The 14,116-nt window shown below is 34.8% G+C and overlaps 2 protein-coding genes across 2 annotated transcripts; both read right to left on the bottom strand.

Annotated features, from left to right (window-relative positions):
- Positions 1-726: 726 nt before the first annotated feature.
- LOC120089347 (uncharacterized) lies at positions 727-2,159 on the bottom strand. The gene has a single exon (XM_039046784.2). The coding sequence runs from the start codon at positions 1,874-1,876 to the stop codon at positions 1,031-1,033; it is 846 nt and encodes a 281-aa protein (XP_038902712.1). The 5' UTR covers positions 1,877-2,159; the 3' UTR covers positions 727-1,030.
- A 1,835-nt stretch (positions 2,160-3,994) lies between these two features.
- Positions 3,995-8,676, bottom strand: LOC120089346 (Rho GTPase activating protein with PAK-box/P21-Rho-binding domain-containing protein). The gene is made up of 5 exons (XM_090305837.1): positions 7,484-8,676; positions 6,508-6,628; positions 6,119-6,238; positions 5,022-5,252; positions 3,995-4,698 (listed from the first exon to the last, which is right to left on the bottom strand). Exons 1-5 carry the CDS (start codon positions 7,951-7,953, stop codon positions 4,114-4,116), a joined length of 1,527 nt encoding a protein of 508 aa, XP_090161963.1. The 5' UTR covers positions 7,954-8,676; the 3' UTR covers positions 3,995-4,113.
- Between the last annotated feature and the right edge of the window lie 5,440 nt (positions 8,677-14,116).

The raw sequence follows: 14,116 nt of genomic DNA, 5'->3' as shown, positions 1-14,116 counted from the left end.
TTTCAACAAGGAATGTAATATTATCAAGCACCCTTCACTATCTAGGATAGTATTTGCGGTTCTACTTTTTTTTTTACAACTGGCTTTAAGCATTTAATATGTCATAAAGAAGCTTGCATGTATTATTGAATGACTCCTAGGGAATATAAATCGATGTGTGTGAAATGAGTGTCAAGAGACTGATACGACCAAAAACTATAACAGGCTAACCAACTGGAAACGGTACTAATAATACAAGTTTGTTATTCCCGACAATTTTATCTTTCAACTTCGCTGAACTATTAGCTATTTATAACTTAGAATATATGAAATTTAGAGCATTGAAAATAGAATTTTGTTTCTCTGGAGTACATAATATCGTTCAACAACTGAAATTGCTTTTTGGAGCTTGTGTATCCATTCAAGGATTGACTGATAATGCACACTGTACTTGGTGATTATAAATTTATGGTTAGCTTGGATGAGTCTCTTGTTAAAGTTTTTCTTACTAGCGAGCTGAATCTTGATAAATTCTCCTATTCACTTCTTTGCTTGGTTATTTATCTTCTGTTTCGAGAAACTGTGTAATGCAACTCTTCCTCTTCCATGTATCTAATATCTATCTGTGAGCTTTTCTGTTGTCAAACTTTGCAAAGTAGCTATGTCAACTCTCAATTATCATATACCGAATGCATATGGTCTTTATATTTGCTATAATAACGAAGCATTATCTACGTCAGAATTCTGTTTTCATGAAAAAAGATCTTTCTATATTTCAGGTTCAGGTTATGCTCTAACATCATCCTTTCTACCAGTAACCAAGAATATTTAGCTGATCCATCGCTGCAGTTATACAATGTTTCTTTCTCGATGAATGTGCAAGCTAATACACAAAAGGAGAAAGAAGATTTGACAGCAATTTTACACTTTTTTTTCCCTTTTCCCTTGTTCTTTGCATGTTTGGGAAGGAAAACTAATCTTGAGAACCTTACACAAAACTACAAAGGACGAGTATCACTTTCAACCCTCTCTGAGTTTCTTCTTCTATATTTCAAGATTGACCATTGTTCCCAACACCGCTATCATCAGTTTCTTCTTCATTTCTTTCATTCCCTTCTACATCATCCTGCTCTTCATCCGCTTCATCTTCCTCTTCCAGGATATAGTCATCGGATTGAACAATTTGCAGTTTCAGACGCCCATCCTCTCTGCGTGCTTGTAGAAATTCCTGAGTGGGAATTCTTACTTCTTTCAAGACAAATCTTCCATCTTGCCTGTAGGACGTGAAACAAACCCCTGTCTTTCCACTCCTTCCTATGAAAGATAAAGGTGGAGGGAAAGCTTGCCTACTCATCCGCGACCTCCTAAGTTCGCCACTTGAAGTCCCAGTTGCAACATGCTTGACAGAAGCGCTCACCACTTTCTCTTCTTTGATTTGCCAGTTTCCATTGATCATCTCAACTTGCAAGTCCTCAACATCATCCGAACTTTCTGACCCCAGTCCCTCTGTGCAAAGTTGCAGACTTTCTGACTTCACCGAGGAAAAGCCAATATCAATCTTGCTGAAGCTGGAATGATTGTTTCCAAGAGGGAATGAAAAAGGGAAGTCTTTTTTGTGATTATCGTTTTCATTCTGGCTTTTGTTTGTTGACATTTGGCTTGAATCGATGGAAGATAATGGATTTTGGTCATACGATATAGGAAGTGAAGCAAATAATGGTGAAGACAAAGCGTCCTTGGAATAGAGATCACCAAATAGCTCAGAGAACGAAGACCTTTCAGTTTGCTCCACAGGTTTAACATTCTGGCTCCATGATGACGTGACTGACTCAAGAAGGGTTTGATTTTCAGGCAACTGCTTTTCAAAGATGTGTTGGAGGCTTTTACAGACAGCCATGGCTTGGCTCTCTAGAATTGGGATTGCTGGCTTTGAAAGATAAAAATCCAAGACTCAAAGGAAATGAATTCTTGCAGGTGGACTGAAGAGAGTAAGTGAGATGGTAAGGATGCACGAGATTGGCAATGTGTAGAAACAATCAAGGTAAGGCTTATTAATTAGGCCAGCTGATTTTTGCCTTTGTTTGCTCGTCTCTTGGATTGGAATATAGACGGGTGGTTGTAATGACAAGCACGGATTTGGTGGTTGTCATTGTTTTGGAAATTATAATATGTTTTCCTCTGGACATTTAAATTTAGCATATCCCTGTTGATAACATTTTCATGTTGCTATAATCTAATGGATATGTAAAGCCAAAACGTTTGCATGAAATAGCTAGTGTTTTTGTATGAACAGCAAAACATATAAAGTTGATTTCTCTGATAATTGAAACTGTTGAATTCAAATGGATACAATATTAATCCTTATTTTCCACAAGTGAAATCTCATTGTTAAAAAAAGTTCAATCAAAATGCCATGAATCTATTATTTGGCGCTTCAAACAACGATAATCTGTATTCTGGATATTCTCTCTAATAGTAAACTGTTCTCTCTCTGCTTGTAGACGCAACTATCTTTTCATGTAAATCACTGTCGATTTCTTATTATTTATGCTTTTCTACTTATATTTATTTGTCGATTTCATAGCAAGTTCTTTATTTTGTTAGGTGATGATGTGTTTTTCTAGAGGTTATAGCATGTGAACAGAGAGGATTTGATAATGTTTCTTCTTCCTCTGCTTGGTGGTGTATTATTTGCCACTTGACAATGAAATAGGGAATATTCCAAAGGATACTTCTCACATGACATGCCCAGATGGATGGTTGGCTTTCAAATCTACCGCCGATGGAGACATGCCAATGGACAGATCATTGGCGCTGGCTCTTAAACTAACACGTCATTGGGTTTCCTGAATTTCAGATATTGTGGCTTCTGGATGTTATTTGCCTTATGAAATTAAATTTATGCATGTCCTTTTAGAAGGATTAGAGAGGAAAACAATCAAATCATTGCTATTTTTGTTTCATTTGCATGTTGGGAATCATTCCTCAGTGTTCTTAGCACACCCAATTCAAGTTCTTGTTAAATTGCTTGTTTTGTTATTGATTGTGGGTGCCTATTTGATTTTTATGATTCTGAGACGAATCATTTATAACCTATAGTTTACTCAAGTTGACATTTTTTTTAATATATGGCAGAGAAATGGTGGGGTTTTTAAAATTATGGTATATTTGATGGATAGAGAGAGAAGAAACCCATTTTACGCCCAACATGTTCCTTTTTTGCTCTTGATAAACCATTGGATTTTTTGTGTGAATTTAGCTTTTGAGAATTTCTTTTTTGTTATCCACTCTTATGTCAATTTTGATAACAATTTATTTATATTTATTATTTATATCAAACTTCTAAATATCGCTTTCATCATTAGTTTCTCTGTCTTGTCATCTTTTTAGGAGTGTTTTCATAAATCTATTCAAGTTTGGAGAACTAAAAAACTCTAGCTAAAAATTCATATCTTTACTTTAAGAAATATGAAAATTCTACAAGCACAATTTTTAGTTACTTAAAGGAAAAAAAAAAAGGTTTTAAAACCTTATTTTTGTTTTTGACATTGTTTCTTTAAAAAATGCAAAAGGAACCGTACATAAAATAAAAAATGAAACCATTATCAAATGAAGTTTAAATTCTTCATTTTTCCCTGCTCAACCTCTTATACTTCTCTCTCTCTTTTGAGTTCTAGTTCATCCCATAAGAGACTAAATTAAAATTAAAATTACCAGCAACCATGGTTAAATCTTATAACCTTCAAGTGTTGGGAGTTTCTTTTTTATCTGCACCAGATAATTAATTTGCATCCCCTCACGATTCTTCTATCTATTTAACATAAAAATTTGCCACCTGCTATGTGCAGATGCCCAGAATTTTGATTATTTACTTGTTAAATATTACTGAGGCAATTCTTGTGCCCATTTTACTCGGGAAAAATTAAAAAAAAAAAACGTAAAACCACATAGTGAGTATCATATTATGTTATGCTAACGCCATCCATATTTGAAGCTCAGTTGCAAAACCACCAAGTTAACCCAAACATATGTAAAAATTAGCAACCTCATCTGGGGTCAGCTCAGCGTATTCAACAAACTTTTTGAAGTGTATCTTTATATAGCACAGCAAGTTTTGTTAACAGGTTTACCAATTTATCGCCATGCTTCAATTCGCTCTGTCCATGAATTTATACAACTCAGATTGCCGAGCCGCTTCTCTACCGGTACCGGTGCCAAGACTTGGAATACAGAGTTCTGGTTATTTAGTTTGTTAGTTTCCTTTTTCAGATTTTGAACATTTGATAGATCGGTCCTGTTCTTATCAGTTTGGATTACAACTTCTGCATTCATGTCATTGCCTGCAACAGCTTCTTTGTCTTCATGGGCATTCAGAAAATCTCCATACCGATTAGGTAACAGTTTCTTGACATGGCTTAAAGAAAAAACATCTCCATCAGAAAAATCTGGACCTTCGATACAGTCGGAATACATTTCAAGAACAGGCGGTTCTGCAAAAAATTCAGGCACGGTTTGCTCTGCCACCTGAAATACAGTGCCGGTATTTCCAAGGCAGGGCTGTGAAGGACTCTGGTGGCCACTTTCATCAGGTGGCTCCAAATGTGTAGCAGCAGAATCGAGAATGGAGTCTTCCCTTCCCCGCAGTGTCCTTAAGATGAGCATCCTGAGAAAGTTCATTACTTGGACAGCATACATCAAAGCGGTCAAAGGGTCGGCCATCTGCATGAAAAGAATGCCGCAGAACCATTGTCAGATGGATCAAGCAACCAACGATTGTAAACAGGAATTTGACAATCGGGAAAGCAAACTTATGAGTTATGCATTCTTGCATTAGGTCGGAACTATAGAACGCATTGCAGGGTCAGTTTTGGACAGGTAAACAAAGGCCTCCAAAAAGGATTAAAGAAAATCTTGCAAATAAAAAGAGAAGCTAGAAGAAGATACCAAATTTTCAAGATGTGTCACGTAGACTCACAAGTTAGAAACAACATTTCTTGTCTCCAGACATTGGACTCAACTAACATAAGCTATTTGAATTTCACCTGAGTCATATTCGGTGCAAAAACCATAGCAATGTTGCGAGCGTTCATCTTGTTGAAATGTTCCTGCTGAACAACATCTGCCATTAGGTTGATTGCCCAATCCAACAGAGAAGCTTCACTAGGAGGTAGATGCCTTATTAGGTCAGTACATTCTTCTTCTGTCTGGCACTCCATGACCTCCTCGGGCGACAGAGAATCCAAAATCCCAGCTGGGAGTTCTCTGAACCAAGCCTGTGAATTTTAACAAGTAAAAGTTGAACACATGAAAATCTACATTACTTGTAAAAGAAACTAACATTTATAGCCAACACGAGCATTTAGTCTTAAAGTCATATTTTTGTTTCTTCTACCAATCCAACTCTAATCCAATTATGATGTCATACTATTAGAAAATGCATGCATATTTTTGTATAGAATATTATTCACTTTCTCAACGTAATGCATTTCACTGAATATGAGTTACAAGGTTACAGTTGAGTAAGATTAAATGATTGATGGTCTTGCGAAAAGAGACCCCTTCGGTACCATATAAGGAGGAAGAGAAAACTTAAAAAGACCATCCAACAATCCCACTCAGCAAAACACTTACAATATGTATATTGAAGAAACAGAGAAAAGGTATATTCCACAGAAGATGAGAACAGACAGCCTAGAGGCACAAATGAACCATACATACTCAATTGGAGGAAAGCAAAAAGACCATTCCTTCTTAAGGCAGTCAGCTCAGAAAAAAGAATCCACAATGATGATATTTTCAACATCTATCAGTAAGATTACTCAATCAACTCTTGCATAAAATTTGCAAGAGAAGAAACAGGGATCCAGCTAAATATAGTATGTGCTTTTGAATGGGTGTGTGAGCAAGTATTTTACAGGGGTACGAACACCGGACCATCATATCCAATGGCTGGTTGTCCATGTTCTTGGTGACAAACACAATACATTTTCTTAATTAACAGGAACAAGAACCCATACAATTTTCTCATTTCATAAGCATTTCTATGAATATTATAACAAAGTTTCACACACAAATCAACAGCATTATTCAAATTCAATATTCCACGGTTTTATCTGAGTCTTAATTAAATCGAGATAACCTTGATAAGGCCAGCTAAACAATGTACATCAATGTCGTCCGGTACCACTCCTTGATTTAACTGATCACGTACATACTCCTCTTGACTGTTCTCTGCATTAATTCTGAAAATGCCTTCAGCCTGAAGAGGTGAAAAAGACAGATCAGAAGTAGACACTAGGCTGGACCAATTAACAAGCATGCGCACAGTGGAAAGCTAGAAGAAAACTGGAAACTACCTTCTGCATTAGATCTGAAAGTTTATCCTATCTTCACCATCACGAAAAAAGACGGAAGATTTTTAGTTTTCTCTTTTTCTTTTTCACTAGGCCTTTGTGGCATTACTGAACCAATGTTTTGGATTTATAATTAAAAAGGACTTATGGGTAAATGAAAATAAAGTGCATGTACCTGCAAGCCACCTTGAGCATACAGACAGTGTTGCATTAGTATAAGAATCGTTGGCACACTATTCCCTCTCGAGTCATAAGACAATTGCATGGATTCCGTCGAAACCCCAAACACAGTTGTACTACAAATTTAATTTCAACGAAATAAGTCCTATTATATGCAAGCAACAAGAACGCACTCTATAAACATCAAGTATTAAGGCAGGAGAACAGTACCAAAAATGCAGCAAATAGCTTTTTTTTTTTTTTTTTTTTTCTTTTCACATGAGATGTGATGTAGAAGACCAAAACAGAAAAGGGCTCTACATTTGGAGAAACTATTTGATGAGGCTGGAATAATTTAGTTGGCACTTTTATACCATTGGATGCAAGAGAGAAGCCAAAAATGATAGTTTATCCAGGCATCCAAGGGGGTTTGATGGAGGGGGTAGACACCTTGTGGTAATAGATTTTCCTACATTTTAAATGAATTTCTAGGATACATTTCATTGGAAAATAAAATTTCATGTTTCTCTTCTCTTTCATCTCCATTTCTGGTAGAAAGTGAAGCTACAGGACTCGTCAATTCTTATTTCTTACTTACAGAGACATGAATAAAAAATGTAATATTAAGGAGCAACATGACGAGTCCATTTTCATGATGCCTCAAATCCAGGAACAGAAACATTACTCAACAAATCCTTGATCTCAAAGGAAATTAAGAAAGAAGGCATCAGACATTCACAACAGACGAAAGAGATAGCTATTCAGATAGATAAATAGACAGCAATCAGAGTTTTGGGGGTTGAACCTCAACCAACTAGAACGACTTTCCAAACTTCAAAATTGCAAAGATGAAAGTATATACTAAACTTCAAGAATCACACAACCAAAACCAACAAAATGGCATAAAGAATCAGTGTATAAAGAAGAATCATAAGGCCAAACAAAATCAAAATTCATTACCAAATTCTGCAAGCAATCTTAAAAAAATGTACCTAGCACTTGGAGCCCTGTGAGGCACTTCTGGTTCGAACTCAACAGGCAAACCCAAGAATCCATTAAATCTATCAAAAGTGACATGCGTAACATGACGGACATTAGTCGGCCAACCGATCTCCATTGCACAAAGCTCTCTTCTGTCACTCTTGCAAGCAATTAAAGATTTCCTGAAAAGGGTTACAACTAAAGCCAACAACGACAGCTGATCTCTTCTTTGCTTAAACCGGTCCTTCCCCACCTCCTCCTCCACTTCACATTCTATCACAGTAACATCCCCATCGCCATCTACAGAAGAAGAGGAAGAAGAAGGGGAAGTGGGTGTTTGAGGATGCATGTTAACAGGGAGAGATCCATCATTGGGAGGCGTTGGACATGTAACAGTAACCGTGGAAGAGGAAGAAGAAGAAGAAACCCTTCTGCGGGATGAAGCAAAATGGGAAGGGGAATGAAGAACAACCTCAGTCATGGCTGCCAATGGAAGAACAACAACAACAACAACAACCAAAAAAAAAAAAAAAAAAGAGGGTCCTCCTTTTTTTTGCTTTCTTTTCTTGGGAATATAAAAGAAACCCCCCAAAAACGTTTTTCAGAAAACAGAAACAAAGAAAGATTTGGGTAAAGAGAGAAAACGGTAATAGGGAAGAAGGAATTTGGATTGGAGAGGAGTTAAGATTTGAGAATCATTTAACAGAATCCCCCTCTCTCTCTCTTTTCTTTTTCTACAATGGCCGATCCTTTTTCATTGTGGAAGAAAGCAAAACAAAGCAGTTGAACGTTGCAGATTGAAGAAGAAGAAGAAGAATAGATAAAAGAAATTATTCAAGGCAGAGACTCACAAAACAAAACCAAAACCAAAACAAAGAGAGTAATTATCACTAATTTTAATTTTGGGAGCTTCAACCAGACGGCTCCCTTTTTTCTTCCTCCTTTCGCTTTCTTTAAATAACTTTAGGCTTTTGCCCCTACGGCTCCCCATTTCCACTCACCTCAACAAGAACAAACGCGCTTCAATTCATAATCTCCATTCTTAAGCCGCATTAACCCATAAAAATAGAAACTTGCCAACGCTTAAACAGATGGGCAAGAACTCTCATTTCATTGAAAAAATCTCTTCTTTATTTTCTTTGTCATTTTTTTAGAGCTTCTGGATTAAATATTATGATCTATGTTTGAAAAAAGACATTTTTTTTGTGGGGTTAATTGGAAGGTGTAAGTTAGATTTAAAGAAATTAAATGCATCATAGGCATCAAATAATCAATGGGTCTACCATATCTCATGTATTGAAACTGTCGTTATAATGCAAAGCAAGTTCATTAAATAATTCATTTCAGATTTTGTTGCAATCTGATTAAATAATGTCACAATGTGAGATACTGACAGAACTAGCCAATTATCAAATAAATGAAAGTAAAACAATAGTAGAAAGGAAATCAACAACATTATGCAAGTACACAATTTAATCTAATGTATTATAGATTTCCAAAGTTGCAACCATTTTTTTTTAATTATTGGTTAATTTCAGAAATTCATGTTAAATATGAGCTCGTTACATTGATAATGACTATTGATTAATTAAAGCCATCAAGAATGATGGCCCTTTTTTCCAACTCGGGGTTCTTATGGTTCTATTTTACCGTACCAACTAACTTTAGTCTAGGCTTATTGGTTTTTTTTTCCTATGGATTTAAAAACTTTAATTTCATTGTTTGAATTTTAATTTCAGTTTTCAACTTAGTTCATAGGATTATAAAAAGGAAAATTATTTCAAATGATAAAACTGTCGAAAATATTTACAAAATATAGTAATTTTTTTGAATTATCAATGATAGACATATTCAATGTCTATCAACATTGATAGTTACTAATAGAAGTCTATAAGTGTCTATCAGTATCTATCTTTGATAGTTCTAAAATTTTGTCATATTTTAGTTTATTTCTCTATATTTAAAAATATCCCTTCTAAAAAGTTTAATATTGTCCTATAGTTGGATTAAATCTCATAAATTCTAAACTATTTTTTACCTACTCATTTTTCTCAACCAAGTCCCAAACTTCATATAATAAGTTAAATAGTAAACACAAATTCATCATTGCTATGTAAATAATTTGTGGGTTGTAGTTGAAAGTATTTGGATCTATCAATCACAACTAAACTAGTCATAACGCTCATAGGTTAATTGGTATATTGGTGTATTAATAACCATAAGGTATGTGGTTCAAAAAAAAAATCTATTAATAGCTTCTAATGGTAGTGACTAATTACCGAGCGACTATCAACCAAAAAAAATAAAATTTAGAATATAGTATTATGGAAGGTTATTATATCAAAATTTGATCTTTTAATGAAGAATATATAATCCGATAATTCACACATATATATTTGAGAATTGAAATCCAAAGTTTGATATTAAAATGCATTGCTTTCTCACATGCTTTGCCTCTCCATTGTTAGCTTTACCTGAAATAACGCACTTAATTACTCATACTATATATGATTACTTTACCACAACACTTTTTCTCTTTTCACCTTCTATATGATTCCAAGCAACTATAGCTATTAAAGCTATATAAGTAGGTCCAATCAAGATGAATTTGACTATTAATTAACCAAAGAGTAAAAGAAAATCATTTTCCACACATTTATCAATTTTCCTTTTATATTACATGAGGTCATAATAGTAGTGGATAGCTTTCTTTTTTTACTTTCTTTTTCCCAAGGACGCAAATGACTTTCTTTTTTATATATGTATAGATAGCTTTCTAGCAGGGTGGAATATTCTTTTGAACAATGCTTTCTTGTTAACGGATAGCATTTTTTTTTTTCTTTTCCTTTTTGTATTAAGCTAATAAATAACTTTATATCTTGGGTGATGTTATTCAAATACTTTTGAGTAGCTCTCACCCTTTTACCAAAAAATTAAAACCAGACTTTCAACAGTGTATACTATTTTTCTAAACAATATTTTTCATGCTAAGTGTGGGACAACAAATTCATGTTGCTCACCACTTAATTTGTATCAAATAGCATAGAAGAAAAGTTAAAAGATAAACATTTTCTTTTATTAAAAAAATAATGATGTATTATGGGTAAATTTGGACTCAGATAAAAACATATTATTTTTTAACAAAAAAAAATATTAAATTTGGTATTACTTGATCTCTCTTGGACAAAAACAAAATTCATTATCAAATTACCATAGACTTTTAGACTAGATGAACCATGGGTCAAAGTGTCAATGGAGCCCACCTCAACCACGATCAAGGATAAGCCGAGGTAGACCTTCTCAACTTAGGGGTGTGCAATTCACACACTCATGGCCTGATGATGAATTAGGAGCGAAAATAAGAACTTAGGTGATCCAACTTCATTCTCCAAACTCTTGTTACATCATAGTCTTTAATTTATGCATAAAATACCACATCTATCTTTTGCAAGCCACATCTTCCTTAATCATCAAAATTTTTACAAAGATCAAACGAGAGCTTGTACAATCATAGGAGATTACTCAAATCTTTATATAATTTGATTTCAACAAATTTTGTAATAGATGATTAACTCTCAAATATTTTTAGAAGCAATAACTGTCTTATCTCATGAACTTGTTCATTTTCTCTACTTATTCTTTAACCTTACAATGTTTACTTATTTTAAAAAGGGAAGTTGAATTGAATAGTAAATTAAATATAGGATTTAGCAACCATATTATCAATTATTCAAAATTTGTAAATATGAGAAAATATTAATAAAGAAAATAAGAAGATATTTAGATGGTTCAAACATAAGGGCATTTAAGTAATTAAGCTTGATGACAATTTCGTAAATATGTGAACTTTCCCAACTTTAGGGCACTCATCATGAAACACAAAAGAGAGAAGAAATTAGAGAGAAAGAGAGAGAGAGATTGAAGTTGATGTCGTCCAATTGGGTCTCGGTGTAAGGGCTTCGAAAGATCGTGAGTATTCAGCGATGGTGGTCTCGGTTGAGAGACATTATCCACGTGGGGATCTCTAGTTTGCAGAGCATTTTTTAGCCACATGGGTCTCCGGTGTGGACAAATTTTGTTTAGCAGTTGGGTTTTGTTTCAGAAGCGTTTTCTGATGTGTGGTTCTAATTTTGGAGTTCGATTTTTTTAGTTTTCATTCACTACGTATGGATTAGCAATCCTTGATTTTTTTTTTCCTTCCTTCCTTCCTTCCTTCCTTCCTTCCTTCCTTCTTCTTCCTCCTCTTCTTCCTTTTCTTCCTCATCCTCTTCTTCCTCATCCTCTTCTTCTTCTTCTTCTTCTTCTTCTTCTTCTTCTTCTTCTTCTTCTTCTTCTTCTTCTTCTTCTTCTTCTTCTTCTTCTTCGTATGAATCATCTTTTCCTTGGTAATTTCATAAATCATAAACTGAAATCACGAAGTATTTTCATAAATTGTAAATTGTGGAAGAAGAAATTGTGTTGATTTTGTTGGATTTGAATGAAGAACAATATTAAGATTTGAGATAGTTCATGGGTTTTATTATCATTAATACATATTTTACTATTTTCAAGGGAAAACTATTCAAAATAATCCCCTTTACTTTTCACATTTCAAAATAGCACGCTTTCTGAATACTCGTTAGAATGGTTTTTTTTGGGCCTTCTCGGGCGAGATCAAACCCGAGATTGGATTTGAAACGTTATGAATTCAAATTATCCAATCATTTGAAATGACGAAAATACCCCTGCTTTAAAAAATCCTTCATATACACGGAAGTCATTCCAACTCCTCACCTCGCCTCAGATATCCCTACTTTCACTTTGAAATTTTCTTCTCCACGGTTATTCGTATCCTGAAGCTTCCTTATTGTAGATATATTTCACTATCTCCTTCGTTTAGTCTATGGTTTCATCTTAAATTAGAGTTTGGCTAGGGTTAAAGAGTCGATTTGAAATATATGACAAATATGGATTGGATATTATCTTTCTTTCAATATTTGGTCCCTTTTTTTGTATGTTTTATGTTATTGATGGTTTCTTTACTTGTCTATTTTACTCATCTATAAATATAAGATCCAAAAGTCTAGTCTCGGGGAGTTGAAAGGCGGGAATGGCCAAGATTCATCTCAGATACAGTACAAATAGAATCCGATTCTCTTTTCATATTATATTTCTTCATTTCCCCCTATGTGACTTTTTAAAACACATCCTGGATACTTCATCTTATTTCAATTGAAATCTATTTGAATCTTGACCGAGATTTGATGAAGTGGGTCATAGATAGTTTGAATGTGTCTTAAGATTTGGTGGACGACCATTTTTAGGCATTTTGCATACGATCTCGAGGTAAATGTGGCCTAAGATCGTCCTCAAGATCTTATATAGAATAGGACCAAAACCCTAATCTCGTGGCACGTGTCAGTGTAAATTGCTCGAGTTTTTCATTATTAGCACACGATCTCAGGCAAGTTTTACACCGAGATCTAAGGCATATTCCAAATTTATGTATATGCTTTGTTGTTGTTTTGCCTATTTGAATGTCGAGTTCAATGTCTGGTTTATGGTTTGTATGACAGATGACATTGGTGCCTAACATCTATACTTCTGGCTATTTTCCGGCAAATCTGACTTGTTGTTCTCATATGATGAAAACATTCTCGAATATTAAGAACAAATTAACACCTATCCAATTATACATGTTTAGGCATACTGTTTTTGGTCATTTTCTGGATGTTAAGTTGGTTTCTAATAGGTAGCCGTGTCATTATATTCTTTCGAGGGAAGTACAAGAGGATAGGGAAAACGTTATTAGCTTTAAGTTACTGGGGAAGAAGGTTTCTTTCGGGCGAGAGGAGTTTGATATAGTGACGGGTTTGAGATATGGGACCAGGAGTGTAGTTGAGTTTGAATAGGATGAAACTCTTAGGCTTAGGAAGTTGTACTTGGGCGATAGGTCCAACATGAATGGGACTGAGTTGGACAAGGATTTTTTGGATTATGAGTTCGAGAGTGACGAGGATGCGGTGAAGATGGCTATATTCTATTTCATAGATTTGGCTACGATGAGATGGAAAGGGAACGGAGGCAATACATGGACTGGACCATGTTGGGGTTGATTGATGTGTAGGAGGATTTTTGTAGCTATGATTGAGGCAACATGTTATTTACGAAAACTTTGAGTAGCTTACAAGGTGCAATTAAAGGGAAGTTGCAATGTACAAGATGAAGCATGTGAATAGTAAGTCACTTGATTCATACAGCTTATACGGGCTTCCATTTGCTTTCCAGGTTCTTTAATTTCGTTTAATCATAATTGTTATTGGTACTTCAATTTTATCATGCACTTATTGGTGGTGTTTTTTTTTTTTTTTTTTTTTTTTTGAATTGATAGATTTGGGAATACGAGACAGTTTCGCCCCTTAGCGGATGGGTATCGAATAGGCTTCTGCCGATACAATACCACACATCATGCGATGGAGTTGCACACAAGTTTTTGGGTCTTAAGTGGTAAGTCGCACTATATTAAGTTCTATATGATGGTATGGCGTTTAGGGTTTGGGGTTCTAATTTTTTTCTTGTTGTTTACATTCATGCTCATATAAATGACGTCGTCTTGATCAGTGAGGAAGAGACCTACTTTGGTCGTACATTGAACCTTTTGATAG

The sequence above is a fragment of the Benincasa hispida genome, chromosome 10 (assembly GCF_027475165.1).
Source record: "Benincasa hispida cultivar pf3 chromosome 10, pf3_genome.v1.1, whole genome shotgun sequence".
NCBI lineage: Eukaryota > Viridiplantae > Streptophyta > Magnoliopsida > Cucurbitales > Cucurbitaceae > Benincasa > Benincasa hispida.
The sequence above is the reverse complement of the archived record's forward strand: the minus strand, read 5'-3'. Positions and strand labels throughout refer to the sequence as shown.